Source organism: Squalius cephalus (genome assembly GCF_949319135.1).
Source record: "Squalius cephalus genome assembly, chromosome: 20".
NCBI lineage: Eukaryota > Metazoa > Chordata > Actinopteri > Cypriniformes > Leuciscidae > Squalius > Squalius cephalus.
In genome coordinates, this window is record NC_137141.1 from 5,563,191 (window position 1) to 5,587,333 (window position 24,143).

The 24,143-nt window shown below is 41.8% G+C and overlaps 1 protein-coding gene across 2 annotated transcripts; it reads right to left on the minus strand.

Moving 5' to 3' along the window:
- Nucleotides 1–362: 362 nt before the first annotated feature.
- On the minus strand, nucleotides 363–22,163 carry atp6v1c2 (ATPase H+ transporting V1 subunit C2; the record flags this gene model as incomplete). Of its 2 annotated transcripts, none has more annotated exons than XM_079852697.1 (13): nucleotides 22,134–22,163; nucleotides 20,273–20,336; nucleotides 12,675–12,760; nucleotides 12,250–12,312; nucleotides 11,616–11,728; nucleotides 11,416–11,507; nucleotides 8,029–8,127; nucleotides 7,876–7,944; nucleotides 7,559–7,651; nucleotides 4,579–4,666; nucleotides 3,932–4,029; nucleotides 3,719–3,848; nucleotides 363–458 (listed from the first exon to the last, which is right to left on the minus strand). In XM_079852697.1, the coding sequence occupies exons 2-13, from the start codon at nucleotides 20,323–20,325 to the stop codon at nucleotides 363–365; spliced, it is 1,080 nt and encodes a 359-aa protein (XP_079708823.1). In that variant the 5' UTR covers nucleotides 20,326–20,336; nucleotides 22,134–22,163. The 2 variants fall into 2 exon arrangements, with proteins under 2 accessions (XP_079708823.1, XP_079708822.1); XM_079852696.1 differs by having other exon boundaries at nucleotides 3,932–4,032.
- Between the last annotated feature and the right edge of the window lie 1,980 nt (nucleotides 22,164–24,143).

The window sequence follows — 24,143 nt, forward strand, 5'->3', positions numbered from 1 at the left end:
TGTCGGTAATTTTGTACCAAGCAGGATTCGAAACTGTGTCTCAAGCGCACCTCTTGAGGCCAAGGGAGTGAGTTTTACAGCACAGGTCTAACTAGCTTTCCTCTGCTACACACGCACCAATCATAAGAATACTAAACTCTTTACGGATAACATGGGAACTTGCAGTTGGTTGAAGGTTCCTTAAATTAATTTCAAAACTTCACACAGTCCTCCTGTTTAAAATAAAAAAGTACAAAAACTCAGTAGACATGTATTTCATCAGTTTGTCAGGGTTTATTTTAATATGCAAGATGCAAAACAGAAACAGAAACATGAGTGCCAAATAACTTCAAAAATTCCTGAGTTCATTTCATGATTTAGTACTAACTTGGATCCACCAAATTAATTTTGATAGGATAACAAATGAAGGTGTAATATTCCTGCTGACCGGTGCTTCCGTCTGGGATTTCAAGCCCCACCTAAGAAGAGTGACAGCAAAACCATCACAACAGAATGCAAAACATTATTCATCTTTAAAGTCCTCATTTAATTACACACTAGCTATGTTTCCATCCGAAGTTGCAAATGAAACTGCACTAAAACAGCTGCGAATAAAGCAGACGTGTTTCATCCCATCATCCCATGTGTTCTAGAGAACAAAATCTTCACTTCCTAGGTAACTGACATGTCATGTTATCTTGCGTTTGGATGCCTGATGTTTGGGAATGCAATCATGTGAGAGTTCTAGGTGATTACAGAAAATAATTTTAATGACAAACTTTGGCTCAGGCATTTCAGAATGACTAAAACAACATTTGAGATGGTGTAAAATGAGACTGGTCCGCTGACCAGTTCAGTTATTCAAATACATCTGTTGAGTCAAATGCTGCATTCACACCATGTTGTAATTACCGCAATAACGAGATGACAACATGTGACATTCTACAGAGCTGGACCTGGACCTCAGATTTGGAATTATGCATTATTATGGCAATACTAACAACACCAAAATGAATCTGCAGTGGTCAGATGGTACACTGAATACATAGTACAAGTTGGATCTCTCAGAAAAGAGTTTAAAGTGTTTACAAGTTGTAATTATGAATTCTGTAAGTGTAATTACGCTAATTCTGACATAGCGTGAATGCACTGTCACTTTGCACTGCCACAAATTTTAAAAAACATTTATTTGTGCGCATGATTTCTTACCAAAAAAAAAAAAAAAAAAAAAAAGATCCACCTCATTTGAGTGCATATGATTTTCAAGCACAATTTAAGATTGTATTCCTTGCCGCCATATCCCAAAAATCGCAAACAAATCCTTGGATGGAAACATAGCTAAATGTTAGTGGGCAGTTCAAGAAATTGTTAAAACCAAAATAACTTAAATTTCAGTCTGTTCTTCACACAAATATAATGTATGGATTTAGAACACTTGGAATAAAGCCATGTGGACTAAAGTTATATTATTGAGTAAGGTGTCACTGTGTCATTTTTGAAGCTTGAACATTTTATTTCCCTTTCATTGTAAAAGCAAGTAAAAGGCCTATAATTCTTCTGAATTTCTCCTTTAGTGCTCCACAGAAGAAATAAAAAGTCACATGGGTAACTACATCATCTGGCCATAAAGAGCATCTTTCTCAGTGCAATGTGTATGTTCCTCTTTGTGCTCTCACACACACACTCAAACACACACTCCAGATCTGATGAAGGGCCAGCGCCTGGACATGACGACAACGCAGTCCTGAAGTGTCAACTAGGCTCTCCCCTCTGAAGGCCTCCTTCCCTTCCCTTTACCTCTGTACAGATAAAACGTTATTTTATCTGTACAGAGTCACCAAGTGGCTACGTGGACGCGATAAATAATTCTGTATTATACATTTTTAAGGCCAGACAAGTAGTTTGTTGAGGGTTGATTTGTAAAGAAGGACTACACGCCTGCGCACATTTATATATTCAAACGCGCATACCTATGGACTGAACACATGATACGCATGTGCGCAATGTCTGTGTTTGCACAGAGGTTTGCGCAAAGGTTGAAGGTGACTTCATAAATAAAGGTGACTTGACTTGACTTGTGCTGTGCTGGAGTATGTGCTGATGAATATTGGATCTGCCTTCACCATCAGCCAAGGGCAGGACTTCATCAGCCCCACTCCGGACCCAGAGCCCAGCTAGTCATTCACCTCGCTGCACGGACATGACACCAGAGCCCACCGCAGACAGTGAGCTTGAGCCTGCCATGATGCACAAGCTAGTGGCAGGTAAGAGGATTCAGCCGGAGCCCAAGCATTCCGAAATGCCTGACCAGGTGTGTGAGCTGGCAACAACATGTGCCACCGTGGGAGTATTAGTGGAGTGCGAGGGAATGAAGGAAGACCCCACCCACACTTGCACTTCTGAGGATGAGCTGCTGCTGACCTCTCGACATTTGTTGGATTTGGAAGAGAATATTTATATTAATCTCCTGTGTCTCTGCTGGTTCCGCCCATCTCAAAATCTCCTGTGTCTCCAGAGTTCCCATCCAGCCTTCCTCTCCCACCTCCTCTTCCAAGGTCAGGCAGTTCCTCTGCCAAGCCTCCGCTGGTTCCCTTCAGTTCCTAAGCTCCTTCTCTGACACCACTCTATTGTGTTGATTTGCCTCGGTTCTTCCTGTCTCCAGCCCAGTCAAGAAGATCCCCTGGCTCTGCCTCCAGCCGTCAATCCCGTCACTCCATTTCACCCCGTCAACCTGTTGGCTCCGTCTTGGCTCCTCTCTCCCTCAGCTCCACCTGGGACCATCGTCCTTACGACTCCACTGGGCCCCCTCGTTCCTCCGGCTCCACCTTGGTCAGATGTTGCTCTGCCTGCACCATGGACTTACAGGCCATCAGCAACGCTTCGTCCCTCCACCACTTCACCATTTCCACCCTCCACTGGGGCTCCGGCTCCGTTTTGGTCCTCGGTCAGACCGGCACTTCAGTCCTCTGGCACCCTGGCTTCACCTCAGATGCTTGTCACTGCAGCCCTGCCTAGACCTCCAGGACTATCGGTGTCGCCCGGTTTTGTCAGCTCTCCATCTGCACCCTGGTCTCCTCTTCCAGTGGCTCTATCTACATCAGACGTCCCCCTGGTGTCATCAGCCAAATCTCTTCCGTGGTTCCTCCCTCCCTCGATTCCGATGGGCCATCATCCTGGCTGCACTTTGGATCCCTGCCTGGGTCCTCCTGCTTCTGTCTCCTTCTTGACTCCTCCCTCTGTCATCACTGCCCTGGTCTCTCCTGCCACCAGTGCCACTCAGTTCCTGCCTTTCGCCTGCACTGTTTTTTTTTATGGTCCCTTTTGAACATTCTGTTGACTACAAGTAACTTTGCAACTACATGTCCACAGTCTACTAATACTCTACTAACACTCTAATGTTAATGTTACTTACAGTCAGCAGAATGTATTAAAGGGACCATCAAAATAAAGTGAAACCAGATTATTAATTAAAGACTTAAATTAAATTGTTTTTGTTATTTTCTCCTGCGTCAAGCACTCAATACAGCTGACAGATTGTGATATTTTGATGGTCATTCTAAAATGTCTGTGTATTCTGCCAAAAAAAAAAATGTAATGTGTTGTTGTTGTTTTTTTGTCAAGCAACAAACGCAATTATAATCGCAAATATTGCCTTATATCAATTTTTGTGTGAACTAATCTTTTAACTATGAGTGGCTGTGGAAATTCAGGTACAGAATGAGAGAGAGAAAAATCTTACATCTTGTTTACCAGTCACAGCCGTTGGGTCGAGGTGTTTGAATATAGAGTTGAGTTGCTGCCTAAGCTGCTTCATACTATTCTTCCTGGGCTGTAGCAAAACAGCCTGGAAACTGACCGGCAGACCGTACCTAACCAACAGCAGAGAAACTGTAATGAGTGTGTTGATCGGTTTATATTTTTGATTCATTGCTTGTTCAAGAGGTTCTTTTACCTGAGAACTGACTCAACAAATATCCGAAGGACCTTGACATGAATCCAGGCCACAAAGATCTCACTAAAGTTCACCTTCAGCCAACACACAAATGTTCTCTGCTGGGACAAATAAGCACCCTATTATTGTTGCATTGATTTTTGAGACATGTGATAAATCTTTTACCTGCCATTAGTCTTGAAAATAATCATAGCATTTCAATTGTTTTCCTCTTCTTTATCTGTATTTTATCAAATTAAATCTCTCACTATCCCAAAATCAACTGAGGTTGCCAAACACAGGTGAACAAGTTGAAGATATTAATCAAGATCACTGATGCAGTGGTCAATTCAGTGGTCTGTTTTGTCTTAATAATCAGTGCTTAAAATTTGACTCTTCTTGTTTTTTATGGAATATTGCAGTATTGCAGTATGATTTATCCATGCACATATTTTTTAAATTCATATCATGAATGATCTTAAATCAAAATAACTTCCTCTTGCAGCAACAGCTCTTCTCTTCTTTGATGACCTGTTAACTGGCGCAAGGTTGGGCAACCTGTCACTCACATGAGATCAACCAATAGCAAACCACAGTCATCCAGCCATCCAATCAATTCCCATGGACAAAAGCATGGCCCACCCTACATTTGTTCTTGTTTTACTTACATACAGTTCCTTCTTATCCACTGCAAGACGGCTTATCTCCTGCTTTTGCTTCTCAGCCTCATCCGAATTGTATTCCCGCACTGTAAACCTGTTGGCCAACAGAGAAACAATAAGGACCAGATTGACTAAACAGGGCAAATTATCATGAGAGTGCAATTCCAAATAAGTGCCAATGGGAGTGGAAAGTTCTGCTGCTGATCTACTGATGACGTGCAAATTAAAGAACAAAGCCAGATAATTTCCATAATGACCAACGCAATCTACCAAGAGCAACGCAAACGTCTACTGTTCTCTGAATAGGGATCGAGACGCTGCATAGCGATGACGCAATGGGAACGCCCTCAGGGCGTTGCAGATTGTCTGAACCCGTATAGAATCACACCTGATGGTGCGGGCGCCTCCTCAACGGTGCCACGTCACTCACCCTTTATATAGTGAACGCGCCATCTGCTCCTCAGATTTTCCAACAATGAAGAAGAAGCCCCTAGGCAGCAAGAGGAGCTTGGCAGCGAACGCAGCGTCTCGTTCCCTATTTCAGAGAACATGGGTTACGCAAGTAACCTGAGAGGTTCTCTTTCATATAGGCTCACTCAACGCTGTGTAGCGATGACACAATGGGAACGATATACTACACACGCCAAGCTAAGCGCTGCCGGATCAGGCCCAACAAGGAACATACCTATAACTTTTTTTTTTTTTTGCCAGACCAGACTCAACCAGGACCTAGGCGGTTCCAGTTCATACAGAAAGAACCCGGGAACCAGGGGCCGCATCTAAATCCAAGTTATAAAACCTAATACAAGTGTGCGGAGAGGACCAACCTGTCGCCACACAAATATCCTCCAAAGGAACTCCCAGGGAGTTAAAGACACATCTGGCAGAAGTCTCCACGCTGCTAGGTGGTGAGACAAGTGCTGCACGGGAATGGGCCCTAGGAGGGGCCTCACCACCAGACTCTGTAAGTGACTGCCAGCGAGAGGTGGTGGGCACAGAGCTAAAACAGCCGAAGGAGGGCCTGAGGCGTCCTTTGTCTGTGAAGATTGGCCCACAGGGGTCATCGAGGTCTCTCTCATTCTGGGGTCTAGCATAGGGGGGCCTGGAGCATTCAACACGAGGAGAAAGCCAGATGCTTCTCCTTCCGTGGGTGAAACAGCTCGAGCGAGAAGATGCTTTGAGGGGAGATAGCCTTGAGCGTCTCCATCCTTCAATACAGGAAGATGGTTTTGGTAGGCTGACTCTGCATCCCCAAGCGCGCATGACGGGGGGTATGACAGATTTTGATCCGGAGAGCATCTTGAGGGGTAACAGATACGCTTCAGTGGTCTGTCCCTCCCTTCTGAGATGGGGGAAGCTAGCAGTCCTAGCAGTTCGGAATTTGTCAACCACTGAATTAACCGCCTCTCCAAACAAGCCTGACTGGGAGATGGGGCGTCCAATATGAAGACCTTTCTTTCTCATGAATCTCAGTGAGATTCAGCCATAGGTGGCGCTCGACAGCCACCAAACCCGCCATGGTGCATCCAACCGAGGTCGGTAGCTCTGCGGAGCTCTTTGACCGCTTGTGACGTGAGGACCCAGTCCTCAACCATTTCCTTATGGACTTCCACTTGGTAGGCCTGGAGAATCGCCATGGTATGGAGCGCCATACCTGCCTGGCCAGCCGTCGTGTAAGATTTTCCCACGAGGGCGGACATGGTCCTGCAGGGCTTCGACGGAAGAAGAGGGCGAGACTTCCAGGAAGGAGTGGACGAAGGCCAAAGGTGTATGGCCAACGTGCCCTCAACCACTGGAATGGATTGGGGCATAAATAGTCGTGAATAAACTCCACCAGAGAATCGGCACGGCGCACACACCCGGGCGAGAGAGAGTGAGAGAGGAAATAGCAGGCCTGCTCACTTTCTAACGCCTCGAGCTCGACGTTCGATCCCCAGGCCTTGGCTTCATGAAGGGCGTGGGCCTCGTCATTAACAGCAGCACGGTGGGGGAGAGCGGACTGGATATCTTTATCAAAGCAGGCAAGTCTAGCGCGGAGAGTTTTTAGTCTAAACTTCTCACAAGACTTGCAGCTAGAAGGGCCAAAGATAGCCTTGCGAGCATGTGCTATGCCAAGACATTTCACACACTTACCGTGCGGGTCGTCGCTTGTAATGAAGCAAGAGCACGGAGGCTGGCAACAACGCAAATCCATAGTGCTTCACCGAGAGGAGAACGAAGTTCCACAGAGTGCGGTCGCTGAAGCACAAGACAGAATCCAAATCCAAAAATCCAAATGCAGAATCCAAAAAGTGAACTAGTTCACGGGCCAGAAGAATCGCTTCTTCTGAAGAAGAAAATCTGAGGAGCAGATGGCGCGTTCACTATTTAAAGGATGAGTGACGTAGCGCCGCTGAGGAGGCGCCCGTGCCATCAGGCCAATGAATTGGCGTGATTCTATACGGGTTCAGACAATCTGCACCGCCCTAAGGGCGTTCCCATTGCGTCATCGCTACGCAGCGTCAAGTGAACCTATAAAGGAGAACAACTGTCTGGTTTGAGACATGCTTTTTTGGTCATTAAATAATGGTGCAAATGCCAGAAAATTTACTAGCGCAACCTTAGTAAATCAGCTTGCATGATTCATTTAAATATTCTCCTCCCATAAATTTTGATTCCTGAAAGGAAACTCCTACAAATGCATATATGCAATAAGGTCAGCTGCAAACATAACCATGTCCACGTCTTTTCAGCGCTTATTTTATTTATCAGTTGTTTAACGCCAAAAGAGGGATTGCGCTGGCTCAAGCTGTCAGTACATCTGGCCCTAAGGACACTAAAATAAAGTGTTACCTTTAAACTGTAATACATTTTCATTTAAATGTAATGGTCATGCAGTTAAGTGCCCGAAAACACTATTTATTAAATTATTTTATTAGGTAATAAGCACTCTTTTTTGCCAAATTTTTCACAAGGGAGTGTAGTAACACTTTGAAAGTATGCTTACTTGTGAATTTTGGCATGGGCTTTGAATTCACTGATGACACTCTTAAACAGTGTTACTGTGAAAATCCCTGCATCTGCATCCTCAACCAACTTCCTGTCAAAACAACAGGGGTAGCAGTTTTGAGCAATGAATTCTCATGACTTTTCAACAACTTTTTCAATCATTCATGAATGCTAAATAACATCTTATAGAGTTTACTGTGGCAGACATCAATTTGTAATATACCAATCATCGTAATTAATATATTAAAACAATTAATTTATATTTTCAGGTTTTCCATTAAATATAAATTCTTCACAAACATGCATGGGACGAACCGGCTGGAACGAGGAACAACAAACTTAGACATCGACTCATATGTCTTCTCCCATAGTGCATATGCCGTCCTATAGAGATACATTTACAAATACATTCAGAAAAATTCTTGATGGGTAATACATGAGCTATCTACTCTCAGAGTTCACACTGACCTGGGCACCACAACTAGTAGTGTTGTGAGGTACTCTGAATTCAAAACCAAGTCCTCCTTCTTCACAATACTGGTCAATGAACGGGTCTGCAAGCTTCCCCTGGTTAGGTACAGCAGTAGCAATGGTTATTAAACTTTCTTTGAATCTCTAGGTCACATTTAAAAACTAAGAACCTTATTTTACTCTTTGACATTAAGGTAGGGAATTGTACGGAACACTGAAAAAGGACATATAAAAATATGAGATGGAAGGAAAATTTATAAGTCAATGCCCTTGCATTTTGTGTTTTGCCACCTCCTAAGAAACTTTACGTTTTGCGATCAAAAGCAGCATCTGTGGCTCAACCTTATGGAAAGAAAAGAAAAGACAAGCCATTTCTCCTTGACGCCCTGATCTTGCCCTCTGGCCTGTTCGGCAATGCAGTAAATACAGTACAGTAAATATCTTTGATGACTAGCTGACCTTCAAAGACCACATTGCAAGGACAACATTGTGTGCCAGATTTTTTCCAGGTTTTCAAGGTGCGTCTCTACTTTTCCCGCCACCTTTGGTGATTCAGGAGGTGGAGGCGTCTGATGGGCCATTCACCCCATCTTCTCTCATGAGTGAACCCTCCCTTCAGTTAGTTCAGACGGTCCCTGCCAGTTCACCTCAAACAGACAGATGCTATCTGTCAGACTTTGCGGCAGCAGTGCAACTTCTGCCCAACATCTATCAGTGGGTCCTGAACACTATAAAAAAAGGTTAAAAGATTCAGTTTGCTTCCCATCCACCCCGTTTCAGAGGTGTGGTAGCAATGAAGGTGTGCCAGATGGCAGATGAAAAAATTCTCAAAAAAGAGCTGCATTCTCTCCTGGTGAAAGGGGCCATAGAATATGTACCCCTCCCAGAGAGAGAGAGGCAGTGCCCAAAAAGAATGGGGGGCTGCATCCAAATTTAGATCTGAGGTTCCTGAACCATACTCTTCTGACATACAGGTTCAAGATGCTAACCCTCAAACTCATATTGTCAGAAATCCAATTCGAGGATTGGTTTGTGATAACAGATCTAAAGGGATGCTTACTTTCACATTGAGATTCGGTCAGAATACAGGACGTTTCTCTGGTTTGCTTTCAGGGGTGAAGCATACCAATATAGAGTTCTTCTTTTAGGCCTAGCCTTGTCCCCACGCATATTCATCTAGTGCATGGATGCTGCTCTGGCTCCTCTGTGAATCATCTATATAGATGTTTAGCTGATACTAGCTCAATCAGAGGAGTCTGCGACACTCAGTATAAAGAGTGTACTTTCTCCCAAACAGAGAACTACTTTTCTGGGGGTAGTGTGGGACTCGACCACAATGCAGCCACATCTGTCTCCTGCACGTGTGGTTTCGATTCTAAACACTGTAAGTGACATCAAGCTAGGTCAGGAGCTTTCTGTTATAGAAATTCACAGGCTGTTAGGTCTCATGGCAGCAGCAGCCAACGTTATTAATTTGGGTCTGCTGCACGAGACATTTTCAGTTCTGGCTCAAGAGCATAGGTTTTCATCCTCTGAATCATCCTTGCAGAGTCTTAAGAGTCATGTGTCGCAGGCTATGTGCTCTTCAACTTTGGAAGAAGCCTGGGTGCCTCAACAGGGGCCTGACACTAGGACCATGTTGCTGTTGCAGGCTGGGGTGCGGTTCTTGATGGCCAGCCAGCCCCTGGTCTATGGGGGGACCCTCATCTTTCCTGGCACATGAACTGCCTTGAGATGAGGGCAGAGTTCCTAGCTCTGAAACACTTCCTTCCAAAGCTGAGGGACTACCATGTTTTGGTTCATACAGACAACACTTTGGCAGTCTACTGCATCAATCACTAGGGCGGGCTTCGTTCACAGCCAGGACTGAGTTCACCTCCTTCTAGTTGCGCTGTTCTGGCCAGTTTGCGGACCTAGTGTCTCTCCTGGACAGCATCCTCTTGGAGATCCTGATCTGAATAGATCTTCTCTCTCAAGTGCAGGGGACAATATTTTTAATCCCCAGCCAGAGATCTTGAAGCTTTGGGTCTGGCCCCTGAGGAGTACCAGCTAATAGATTATGGTCTTTTGGCTAAGGTCACTGAGACAATCCTCAATTCTAGAGCTCCTTCTACTAGGAAGTTGTATGCCCTGAAATGGCAACTATTTGTAACATTGTGTGAACAACGTGAGGTTAATCCGGTTAACTGCCTGATTGGTCCAGTGCTGGAGTTTCACAAACGTCTCTCAGCAGGGTTGGATCTGGCTACATTAAATTTATATGTGGCCACTATTCCCGCAATCCACATGCCTTTGGTTGGGAGGGACACCATGGTGTCTCTGTTCTTGTGCGTTGCCAGACAGTTGAGGCATATCTGCCGGTAGCAAGTTCCCTCCCCCACTGGATTACTGAAGCCATCACCCTCTCCTATGAGGCATGCATAATGGCTTTGCCTCTAAGGGTTAGGGCCCACTAGGAGTATAGCGTCCTTGAAAGCTCTTGCTGGGGTGCACCTTTACAGGATGTTTGTGCTAGGGCAGGCTGGTCCTCTCCGCACACATTCATCAGGTTCTTCAGTTTGGATGCAGATTTAACCCCAGGATCTTTAGTCATTCAGGGTTGACCCAAGTCCAGTCTGGGCTTAACAATCGTCTGTCCTCATACACAGCATTGTTGGGAGTCTCTGTTAACTTGGGCGTGGTAACATTTGTATTTAAGTTCCCATAGCGGCAACACCATGGCGCAGCATCGAAGTTTGACTTCGAAGGGAATGTCTCAGGTTACGTTTATGTAACCCAGTTCCCCAAGAAGGGAACGAGATGCGGCATTGCGTTGCCTCATCTAAGTTTGACAATTAGAATTTGTCGACACACATTTTTGCTGTCTATCTATGGACTTATTGACCCGCTATGCTACTTCATGACCAGTGTTGGGGAAGATACTTTTAAAAGTAAGGCATTACAATATTGTGTTACTCCCTAAAAAGTAACTAATTGCATTATTTAGTTACTTTTTATGGAAATGTTTTAATGTATTACGTTACTTTTGTGTTACTTTTCCTCATCTGGACTGGGCTTGCTTGTTTGTTTTTTAAGAAAACTAATTTTTATTTTTGGCAAATACGAAGGCCCTTTCAAACCAAAAGTGACATTAATAAGCCTCTGCGGCTCACACAGAAGCGTTCCCACGGCTTCAACACAAAATACATAACCCAATAACCTATACCAATACCATAACCAAATATTCCTCCAATCTCATTTTTCCTATCACTATGTCCTGTTAGTTAAAATAAACGTAATGAATCATGAAAACAATGCAAAAAAAGGTCATAATAATAGACATTATTAAACAATATTATGTATCTCCCCATATAAATTGCCCTATTTCTATATATGAAAACTCACTCATTTTTCCGCTCAAAGCTTTGAATGCTGGCTTTAAGGTGACTGTAAGCAGCCCTGCGTGATTTCAACTCAGTGTCCACCTGCGAAACTTGCTAACACACACACAACCACCCACACAGACAAACATTTATCCGACAGGACATAAATATAGAAACAAATAGTTGTTATTTTTTACAAAATGCTTTATATAAGGTGTATACTTTGGAGATGATCTCAGTTAGGGTCTTTATAGGCTGTGCAGTGGGGTATTTGGCTCTGTCCCACTGAAATCTGGTCACATATGTTGCCAAGTCCATTGAAACATCAGGAAACACTGAATCAGAAAGCAGTAAACCACAAAATATATTAAAGGAATATTCTTGGATAAGTGCATCTGAAACGAAGGCCTGTTTCACACTACACACTCTAGCAATGTGTAAGCAAATCAGCAGCATAATTACAACAAGCAGGCAGACAAAGTGATTTTTGACTTACTATACCGAATATGTCCCTTTAATAATTTTTGTTGAATAACATTTACACACAACTGGTCATTAATCTACACAGTGTAGCTATAATCCACAAAGTGTATATAGCTATGAACTGGTTAAATCCTCATGCACTGCCTTTCAGTACACATAAGTTGCCTTTGATTTCATTATTATTATTATATGGGACAGACTTTTAAAAAAACTATACTTTTATGACTATACAAGTGCATATTCAATATAATTAAGCAAACGTCTTTCACAAGGGCTGAAAAATATGCTTATAACTTTACACAGACAAGGTTAGTATACTAATAATAAGTATATAATATTAGCACAGAAAGTTAACTCGCAAATGTTAGCGTACCTTGTATGGCCTGGCAGTACGATTTCAATGGTGACCGTCGACTTTTCTGGTTAGTCTTGTGCTCTGGTGAGAATATAGAAAAAACATAATTTTTTAAATTCACAAAATAAAAAAAAGATTATCTCAACTTTTGGAATATAAGTAAAACTCAAAGCCCATGCAAAAAATAAACAAAATATAATTATTTTCAGTTTTTTAACAGTGAAGTACTACAGAGAATTTTGATTAACTGTCCAAAAATTTAATAATATTGCAAGGCAGATCGAAACCCTTCCATCAGGCCATGTTTATGTAATATGTAACTTGATCTACTGGTGAACATGGCCTGGCTCAGAGGGGGTGGCCTTGTGCTAATGAGCTCTTCTCTGCTTTCTTATGGAACAGGTTTAGCCGTTACAGAGCCTGTGTTCTCCGCATTCACTCACCTCCATTGGCCAGCATGCTCTCCAGGAGTTTTCCACTGAACTCTTCCATCACCTCACCCAAACACTGAGACGTCTGACGCATCACACTGTGTTATGGTGCAAGAGAAATTAAGAGTGAATTGTTGGTTACACTTTGTAATAAGGGTCCATACTTTAACATTAGTTAAGGCACAAGGTATCATGAATTAGCATGTTTTACAGCATTTATCAGTATTGTTAATTTATAAACCGTTGTGATGTGTGAAGTGTGATCTAAAGTAAATCTAAAGTTCAACTTATTGCATTTAATTAAATAAAATGTATTAAAATTAAACTATAATATTTTCAACATAAATATTTACTGAATGCAAACATTACATTCAGTTTGCACTTATATTCGTTTTAAAGAATATGAAATAAGTACTATGTTTTAAAAGTATTATAAAGTGTACTTTAAAAAAAATAAGATAAAAAATATAGCATAAATCATAACGAGGACATGTAACAATACGGTTTGTAACCTTTAGCATTGAATTTCCATTCATCTTGCAGTGGCAAAAAATATCTCTCAGTCAGGATAATAATGAAGCATTAAAATCATGCCGCTATTCACACTTAGAACTATGACCAAAAAAATTCAACCCAGCACCTGAACCCAGTTTAACCTTGTCTGGAAGTCATTTGAATGGATATTGTAGACTGTAAGAGAGAAAGGAGAAAAAGAGAGGGCAGTTTCCACAACACATAAACATTGCAGCTGAGACAGGAAGATTCATGTCAGCTGGCACCTGAAACTGGAATCGACTGGATTGGGTGACTCAGTGATAATTGTATTACAGCAGCTTGAGTATTTCCCCACAAACACTCAGAGGTACACGTGCTATAGGACACAACTGTCTGATCTTGTAAGACAGTCTTTATTTGTGATGTAGGAACAAGATATGATGATGTTACGAAGGGGGGCCCACAAAACCCTCAAACTAACAGTTGTGTATTATCACTTTTGTGTAAGCTTCTTTAAGCAAATTATTTGAATAGTGTTAACTTTGTTAGAGTAGACTTCAGACATTGCTTGTGTTGGCTGTGAAGCATGAGATAAAAAAAAAAATAAAAAGTGGTGCACATTAGGTGAGCACACAGAATGAGAGTTTCCTCCATGTTGAGATGATTTGTACAAGAGTTCATTATTGACAATTATTTAGTTAATCAGCAAATAAAAAACATTAATTAATTGAATTTGTGTTTGCATTAAATACATGGCGCTAACAGAACAAGACCTATATTCTATTAAAAAGGTTATAAACCCTAAATAGGCATCCTCCAGTCTCAGGAGACCATGGATCAGGCCAGATGAGGATCAATAGTGCAGTGTCGGTTGTGACGCTCTGTCTCTGGCAGTCTCTGCTGCAAAACCTGCAGAAGAACTTTGAGGCAGTTTGGATAGCTTGGCCTCTGTAGCGCTTTTCCTCAGATTGAATGTCTCCTCAAAGTCGGAGAGGCCTTTCAATGCAGCCTGTCTCCACTTAGGTCTATCTGAGGCAGTACACAGCAAAATCCCCAGAGTTAAATTAACTCTGCTCAGAGTAGGGGAGAGCGGGGCAAGTTGTAACATCCTAGTTTTAAATACTTCCACACATGCTAGCATGATGTATATACTAGTTGCCATATCAACACTATATAGAGAAAAAATTGCGCCAAAATTCTGAAATCTTTGGAAGATATCACTGAACATTTATTTAACCATAGCAAAAGTAAATTTCTTACTTATGTTCATTTTTCATCTCTATTTTTGGTGTTTATTTTAAATCTGATATTATTTGAAGTTGATATGATTCTTTAATGCTGATCTAACCAGCAGAAGACACTAGCAGGGTTTAAATCCCAGTAATGTAAACCCCATAATGTATTTTAAAAATCTAAATTCAGAATGTCTGATCTGTTGATAACTGATCCAGGCCACAGCTGAGACTGCGTCCCACGGTGGCAAAGAGACACCGATGGCCTTGGCAACCGCGACGGAGCCGCAGCGACAACCCCCCGAGGTAACAACATGAGGGTGAGTAATTACTGACAGAATTTAAATTTTTGGGTGAACTAACCCTTTAAGTATGCCATATGCATCAGACATTTAGCCAGTGGTCTGTGGGCGTGACATCTGAGGCTGAGACTAAATTAGCACAAATCTAGACTTTTCTAAAGTGTTGGCTGCCATCATGATGGTTTCAACGTCTGGGGTGATTTTTGAAATATTAATAAAACTGTATCAAAATTGTGATTAAAATCTGTAAGTGTAACACTACAGACTCTAATAAAGTGTGACACATGAAATTGTCATGAATTTAGCTAAATTTGAATTTGTTTGTATTTCGAATTCTACTGACTGTAACTGATAACTGATCCAGGACACAGCTGAGACTGCGCCCCACGGTGGCAAAGGGACCCCGATGGCCTTGGCAACCGCGACGGAGCCGCAGCGACAACCCCCCGAGGTAAAAGCAGGGATCCATAGGGCAGAGGTGGAGCTGGAGCAACCGAGGACAGAGGTGAAGGAGGTAGCCACAGCCATAGGGGTGGAGGGTCAGGGGTGAAGGGCCGGAGGGCAGCAAAGGGCCTGCAAGTCCGTGGCGAAGCCGACGTACTGAGGGAGCCAAGCGAGGCCAAATGCCCGAGGGTCACTGCTGACGTCGAGGGTGGAAGGAGTGTAGGCGTAGGTGTCAGGGCGTCAGGTCATGGTGGAGTGGAGCGCACAGAGGCCGAAGCAACGATCTCCCCACAGTCAAGAGGAGATGACTCCCAGCTGTCCAGCAGTGTAACCGTTCCACTGAGAGAAGGCTGAGGTGAAACTGAAGGGCTGATGACAGGCAGCGATGATTGGGTGGCAGGCATGGCTGGGGATTGGAGAGAGGCTTACAAATACAAAAAAATACAAAAATAAAGCAGTCTCAGAAATATTCTGGAGAGGTGGTAGGAGAAGGGGGTTTGGAAGGACCAGAGAATTAGAGAAGTAACAGACAGATTCAGATGTTAGCAAATGGGGCCAAAAAATAAACTCTACAAAATCAAAACAGTTCTCCAAAGTGCTTCCCAGGAACTCACTCTCAGTGGCGGGAGGGTGGACGGGGCTCACTTCCTTACCCTCGTATTCCACTAGCATTCCCTCGGCAACAGATGGTGCAGCCGGCTCGCACACTTAGCGGTGCTCAGGCTGCGGTTTCTGCTCGGCCGTTCTCGATGGCCCTGGCTCGAACATAATGGTGAAGTCCCTCTTGCTCCCCGTGGTGGGCTCATGCTGCCGATCCTCGCAGTCGGAGTGGTTTTGGCTGGGCACTGGATAATCAGTGGGGCTGGTGTCGTCATCGACACCCACTCAACGAAGTTTATGAAGCTCACTCGAAGTGCTTCCCAGTACACCTGTGCTCTGGTATCGGTGTTCAGGCTGACAAGTACAGAAGCAGTCGTCCAGGAATTATGTTTCATTGCCGATTTTGAGAAATTCCTTAATATTTATATTTTATTATACATATATAAAATATTAATATTATATAATTCCTTAATAATAATGTACTTTGATTGAGCTGTCCTTTTGTTCAAAGCACAACAGCTGTATTACTGCCAGTATGAATGGTGATCGGGAACAGAAAAACAAACACAAACTTAAAACGATAAAAATAAACGTTTCAAAAAAAGGCCACAAATATTTTCTTTGTCCTGTCTTCTGTCACGGTATGTAGCAAATACGAACACGAAGATGATGAAGGAACAAGAGTATTTTAAAATAAGTCTCAGGCAACAGGAACACTGAAAGCAACTATATACCATTTACGAAGCAGGACAAACTGAACAGAAACTGAAAAGTACTGGTGGTAATAAGGTGAACACAGCTGAACCAAATGAAAAAAAAAAAAATCAAAGTGATAGTTCACCAAAAAATTTAAATAAGCCCATGATTTACTCACCCTCAAGCCATCCTAGGTGTATATGACATTCTTCTTTCAGACGAATACAATCGGAGTTATATGGCCTAGCTCTTCCAAGCTTTATAATGGCAGTGATCGGCTGTATATTTTTTTAAGTCCATCAAAGTGCATCCATCCATGATAAAAGTGCTCAACACAGCTCTGGGGGGTTAATAAAGGCATTCTGAAGAGAAGCGATGCGTTTGTGTAAGAAAATGATCCATATTTAACTTTATCGACTAAAATAACTCGCTTCAGGCAGACTGTTACGATATATGGACACAGATATATGGACTATTGATAAACAAAGGATGTGATGAGGTGAGTAGGGTAGTGGAGTCCAAAGGGTGATAGAGGAAGGTGCTGGAGACAGGAGACAGGGGACAGGAGACAGAAGACAGGGAGATGAGTCCACATAACACACACGAACATGAACAATCAAGGTCGGACAAGGAACTGTGGTGAGGCGTGTGTCTTTATAGTGAGGAAAAGGGATTGGTGTGATTGTTTGGGAATGATGTGCAGGTGGGAACCGAGGAGAGTGCTGGGAAATGAAGTGAAAAGGATGGTGGCTAGGGTGATCTGTGACACAGACGGCCGTACGCATCGATTTACGATGAGAGAAGAATGTCATATACACCAAGGATGACTTGAGGGTGAGTAAATCATGCCCTAATTTTTATTTTTGTGTGAACTATCCCTTTAATAACCATGACAACAAATGAGGGAAACAGTGCAAACTGAAAACAAAGTCAAAAACGGTGTGTGAGTGTGACAGTGACGGTTCTACGTCACTAGAAGATATATTTTCATAATGCCTGTCTATGTTGTGCGATGTCCGCCAGCGAGCAACTTGACCTGCCCACAACACGTCATTTTACTGACGACTGCTTCTCAAATCTCGGAACGCAAGATTCGCAAAATGCTTGCTCTTGAAAGGTGGGTCAGTACCCAGTTTATTTGGACCTGCTTGCTTCTCAGAATCACAACCTGTAAGTATGAGTAAATATTTTCTACTGGGTGTTCAAAATAAGTAGTTTTGTATTTTATATTATGTAAGTTTCCTGTTAACCAGCTAACTCACGTTATTACTGTCTTTGTCTTACTTAAAATACTTCTGCTAAGCAACTTTGGGCCACTATTACCTAAAACTGTATATTAATACAGATTGTCTGTCATTCTTACTAATACTAATGATAAAGGATGGAGCAAGATTTGTTTATGTTATCGTTTATGTTATCAGCCATTCACATTAGTGCAGGGCTAACGTATGCACCATTATTGACAGTTCCCACATGTGCACCGCAATAATATACACATTGGTTTGTTGATGGACATACTCTTGTCAATGCTGATGGTGAGGAATTACAGTTGAAACATCTCATAATGTACAGCAAACTGAGTAGCGTATCACTGAGAACGTCCTGCTCAAGTTGTCCTTGCGATGGAGGTTCGGGTTGAATAACTAGTTCTTTCAATGTTTCATCATCGGACTCGCGCTAGGATTGATATGGTAAAATCTAAGTCATCATTACTGTCTTTACAATGTGTACAATCGCTGAGCTTTAGAAAGCCTCCGGACGGAACTGAAGTTCAGTTATGTTAATGGGCGTTTAGCTTCCGAAACACGCGATGTAAGCAACACAAATATAACAGATTGGGCCATCTGGCCAATCAGAGCAGAGTAAGTTCACGGAAAGGAGGGATTTAGAGAAACTGATTTATCCGATGAGTTGTTTGAGAATCAAAAATGTGGTGATGTTCATACATTGATGATTATGAGAAAATGAAAGCGTTTTTTGACTTTTGATGCATGTAAACCTGTTGTAGGAGACCTCCAAAACAAAATTAGGAACCTTTAAATAGCATAATCGGGGCACTTTAATAAATAGTTTTTGTTAAATTAAATTAAATTAAATTAAATTAAATCTAAATTACAATATAACCATTTTATTTGTTTTAAAATGATTATATTTTAGTAATTACATCCCACGATACCAGATTTGTGGCGGGTACATAGAGATTTTGTTACAAATTAAATCTCTCAAACTCGATTAAATATGCATTTTTAAAAAACACTTTTAACAGTGCATAAATTGTTTTCACCCTAGAATATGCAAATATTTAATCATTCATTGTTTTTTAAAGTTAATTTAACTTTCGCAAATTAGGGGAAAAACATTTGCCACCGTAATTGAAGAATGACCCTGATTATTTCCTTTTTTATTATGGCTACTCATTGGTTAATTGATTATGTTCATCTGTGCCTTGTTTGGTGTCTTATTTTAGCCTGTGTATTTAAGCCCTCAGTTTTGTTCTACCCTTTGTCCTGTTTTGTCTGCTATTTGCTTAGCTATTATGTTTCTGCCTCGCCGTGTTACGGAATACCATGCTTGTTTAGTTTGTTTGATAAAAGTTTAAGAGTACAGCTGCAACTGGATCCACCTCTCTCACTTCTCCTTCCTTGCCTCGGCTACACCGTAACAGAATACAGGACCACTAACATGGATCTAGCAGCAGCCTTCATTGATTTTGCCCGAGAAGGTCTTCCCTTGTTGTTATACTCTGCCCAGTTCTGTGAGTTGGCCAAACCTAGATGATGCCACTCTAAATTTGGTTTGGAGCAAACCATTATGGCCACAAGAACAAGACTAGTCCTCTGCAAAGACCCTATGGCCAGCTCAACTCCTCCTCCCTCCAAATGTCAGTGTAATGGACCCTGATAAATAAACTGGAATACTAATAAACTGGAAGAATAAACTGGATGAAATATTCTGAATTATATCAATCTGAAATTCTTACTTGTGATACAGCCTGGAATTAAACCACACCATGTTGTTTCTAAGGCCACTCATTGGTTAATTGATTACGTTCACCTGTGTCTTTTTTGGTTCTTCTTTTAGCCTGTGTATTTTAGGCCTCAGTTTTTTTCTACCATGTATTTTTGCTGTTTGCTTGGCTATTATGTTTTTAGTGCTGCAACTGGATCCACCTCTCCCTTCTCCTTCCTTGCCTCAGCTGCACCATAACAGATATAGAGTGACGACTGATATTTATATGCATTTTATGAAAGTAGTCTGCTATACTGGTATAAAGATGTCATTGTTTTATATGATCAGAATTTCATCTTAATTTTTTGGCTATATAAATATCCACAACTACACCAAATTGCATATTTTTGCTAAATTTGGGAATCTAAATCATTTTGAGGTGTTTTTCCCCCCTAGAGTTTGAGCTCCATATTCTCACTATATTCTATATGAGCTATTAAGGCTCAAATATGATACTTAAAAAAAAAACTAAAAAAAAACATGCAATTTAAAAATATATATTTTTTAATATATTTTATTTAAAGGTTCAATAAACTGTTCCATTTAAAAAAATCTAATAATTTCATATATCAGGTTTTACAAGGTAAAATAACATTTGGTGATGGCAGACACATTAACTAAACATTTCATTATTTGAATCAAACGTTAAATATTACTGTAAATTTACAGTAAGTTACTAGTTGTAAACTAGAAACCTATGCTAGCTGAGTCAAAGGTAATCCTATTATTATACTTAGAATGCATTATAATATAGAAGAATGTGATAGATCAGTAAAGAACACATGATGCATTCATACTGAGATAAATATATTTTTAAAGCAACAGTACTTACCCCTCTGTATAGGTGTCCAGTCGGGACAGGTCATCAGAAACTCCAAGCAGCATATCCAGTGTACCTACCTTCATAATCATCATAACAAAGAGTTACACAACCTACACCAACGGAATTATAGACAATTTAACCATAAAGTATTTGTTTTATCTGCCTCTCATATGTTGAGGCTTTTAACCCTGAGGGCCCATTTAACTGCTTGGTCCCCCAGAAATGTATATGACTTAAACCTTTAAGAGGTCAAATATTTAGCCCATATATACTTTTACAATCTGAAGCTGAAATTACCATTCTGAAACTGATTTTGAGAAGCGTGCTTCTGAACGAGACATTTCACTGAAGCAGGGAATCTAACACCTGTAATGATTCATTGACTGACAGATAGCAGCTGACACACCGGTAAGCTCTTTTTGTTTCCGTAAATTTATATGTAACAAACAGGTCATTATCTAGAGTCGTGCTGCAATTATTGGTAAGCAGAACTTGTGCTTTCCATTATCATATTCTATCAACTTCTGTTAACGGATTAATTCAACCAAAAACTAACATTTCCTGATTATTTACTTCAGGCCATCCAGGATGTATATTACTTCTTTTCTCTTTTTTTTTCAGCTATAGTCTATTTGCGACAGTCCAAAATCCATATTTAGACAGCTTCAAATGGCTTCACAGGTCCCCAGCCAAACAAATAAGGGTCTTCTCTTGCAAAACAATCAGATATTTTCAGAGAAGAAAAATAATTTTGTAAATGACTGATCGTTTCACTAGAGATGATCGTCAGTTGGAGTTGTGTGGAGCTCTTTAAAGCTGCCTAAATGTGGGTTTTTGTCCGTCAAAAAATTGACTACAGTGAAGTGAGCCCCATTTACTTGCATTAAATGGAGAAAAATCCTGAAATGTTTTACTCAAAAACCTTAATTTCTCTTTGACTGAAGAAAGAAAGTTATATAGCCTACATACAAGTGTGTATTATTTATGATAAACTTCTTTCTCCTGCATTTCCTAAAAAGTGTAACACTCTTTGGTGCTTTGGTGCCTTGATAACATAGTTTGAGCAGCCTGACATGTGATTCTGGCTCATCAGTATTGAGTTTGAGGAGATAATGCCTTTCAAAATCCTAAGAATGGGAGACACTGTTGTACAGTCTAAGTGTTTGGGAAACCTGCTTAGAAACAATCAATATTTTCTAAATTAATTTTTGTTCCAGTGAAACAGAAATTACACACTTCACCAATAAAATTGATACTTCAACCTAAAAATAAAATTCTGTCATTGTTTGCTCACCCTCGTATTATATTTGTATATTTTATATTTGTATATTTGTATTAATAAGAGAAGATATTCTGAGAAATGTCTCAGTCAGTGATTTTCATACAATAGAAGTCACTAGGCACCAAAAATACACTGGGCTGTTCCACAGAAGAACCGAAGTCATACAGGTTTGGAATGACATGAGGGTGAGAAAATGATGAAAGATTTTTCATTTTTAACTTTTTAGGTGAAATAATACAAAGGCTAAAGGTCCTATTATGCTAATTTAGGGGTTCATGAGTTTGTTATGGGGTCTATTAGAATATTTTTATAACAGTCAATGTGCAAAAAACTCATTATTTTTACCCGTTTTCAACGTCTGTCTGAACGCTCTGTTTTAGGCTGCATCTGAAATCGCTTACTTCCCTACTATATAGTAGGTGAAAAACAGTATGTCTGAACTCACAGTACTCATAATAGAGTAATGCGCATACAATGGACACTTTACTATACCATGAGACTGCGGGAGATGATTTGTGAATGGCAGTGACGTATTAGAACATACTTATTTTAGTAGTCGCGAAGTAATTACTTATTCAAAATAAGTACCTACCCAGAGAGTATGCGATTTGGGACGCTGTCTTAGTCTCGGTTTCTTTAAAAACCCATCTTCTGAAAAGTGCAGTCTGCGCTGATTGGTCAACTGGTCCCAGTCTGTTGTGATTGGTCTACCGCTTTAAACATGTTTCGGAAAAGCAACGCCCCTTACCATATATAATAGCACCTAATACTGAGGGGCTGTAAATACTAGGGCTATGTTCCAGTCCAAAATTGTCATGCCCTTCACTCTCTAACTTCCCTCCGTCTCGTTCACTCAGATGTACGTCATTGCTTACGAGTGCCCACTACTGGCGGAAACTGCAATGGGCTGAATTGGATCGTCCTAAGCCCTTGATCACCTGGAATCAGCTGTGGAGTTGATTTATTATTTAAATGTTTTTTCCCTTTAAGACTTTGTTTAATGCAGCATCCAAATGTATATAGGTGTGTTTGGGTTGTTTTAAATAAAAAAAAATTATAATTAATATATCATAGAGTTGTTTGTTGTGGTGGTGATTAGATGAGATCTGTGGTGACGTCACAATCATACTGCATTGAGGGACGTGAAGTAGACTCGGTCAAAATCGAGGGAACGAGGGTCTGTCCATAAACTTCCCTCGTTCACTTCACGAAGTGGAATGCACTTCAAAATGGCGGCAGGGATTCCCCCAAGGGGAAGTGCTTAGGGAAGTTCGCAAGTGCGTGTCTAAAAGTGGACTGGAACGCAGCTATTACTTGGGTGGGAATTATTTAAATGAGGAATACTATGACGCGTTCGTTCCCTGAAGAAAATTCAAGACTACAATGGAGGCATTTGAAAACATGTAAAAAAGCATAATAAGACCTATTTAAAATCATTTCAAGTTGTTAAATTGATATTTTAAAAATGGAACGCTCTCTGACAGACAGGTAAAAAATATGCTAAGTATATTTGCAGCCAGACTAATTTAGTATACTTTAAGTGTGTCAATGATTAGTTAACTTAAAGTGTGCTATTTTGAAACAACTAAGTTTGTACTAAGTATTTTAGTTGTAATTAAATTGTAGTAAAGCATAATTTTAAGTGTATTTAGTGTGTACTTTTGTTTACTAAATTGGACCATACTTTACTAGGGACTAATTACATGCTTGATTAGTGATATTGCCCCTCCTTGAGTTTATATGTTGTGGCCACGACAAAACTAAGTGAACCGAACATGTCCCCTCCAGGTCACCATACCGAACGACCCTAGGAGCTATGTTATCCAGGGCTATATGCCCCTGGTAGGGTCTCCCAAGGCAAACAGGTCCTAGGTGACGGGTCAGACTAAGAGCAGTTCAAAAACCCTTTATGATGGATTTAAAAACGAGGACCTTGACGTCGCCCGGCATGGCACAGCCGGGGCCCTACCCTGGAGCCAGGCCGGGGGTTGGGGCTCATATGCGAGCGCCTGGTGGCCGGGCCTCCCGCCATGGGGTCCGGCTGGGCTCAGCCCGAAGGAGCGGCATGGGGCCGCCTTCCCGTGGGCTCACCACCTGCAGGAGGGACCGTAAGGGGCCGGTGCTTAGTGGATCGGGCGGCGGTCGAAGGCGGGGGCCTCGACAACCCGATCCCTGGACACGGAAACTAGCTCTAGGGACGTGGAACGTCACCTCGCTGGCAGGGAACGAGCCTGAGATTGTGCGTGAGGTTGAGAGGTACCGACTAAAGATAGTCGGGATCACCTCCACGCACGGCTTGGCCTCTGGAACCACACTCCTTGAGAGAGGATGGACTCTTTACCACTCTGGAGTTGCCCATGGTGAGAGGCGGCGGGCTGGTGTGGGTTTGCTTATAGCCCCCAGCTCAGCCGACATGTGTTGGAGTTCACCCCGGTGAACGAGAGGGTCGCTTTCCTGCGCCTTCGGGTCGGGGATAGGTCTCTCACTGTCGTGTATGCCTACGGGCCGAACGCCAGTGCAGAGTACCCGGCCCTCTTGGGGTCTCTGGGAGGGGTGCTGGAAAGTGCTCCGACTGGGGACTCTGATTGAGGATTCTAC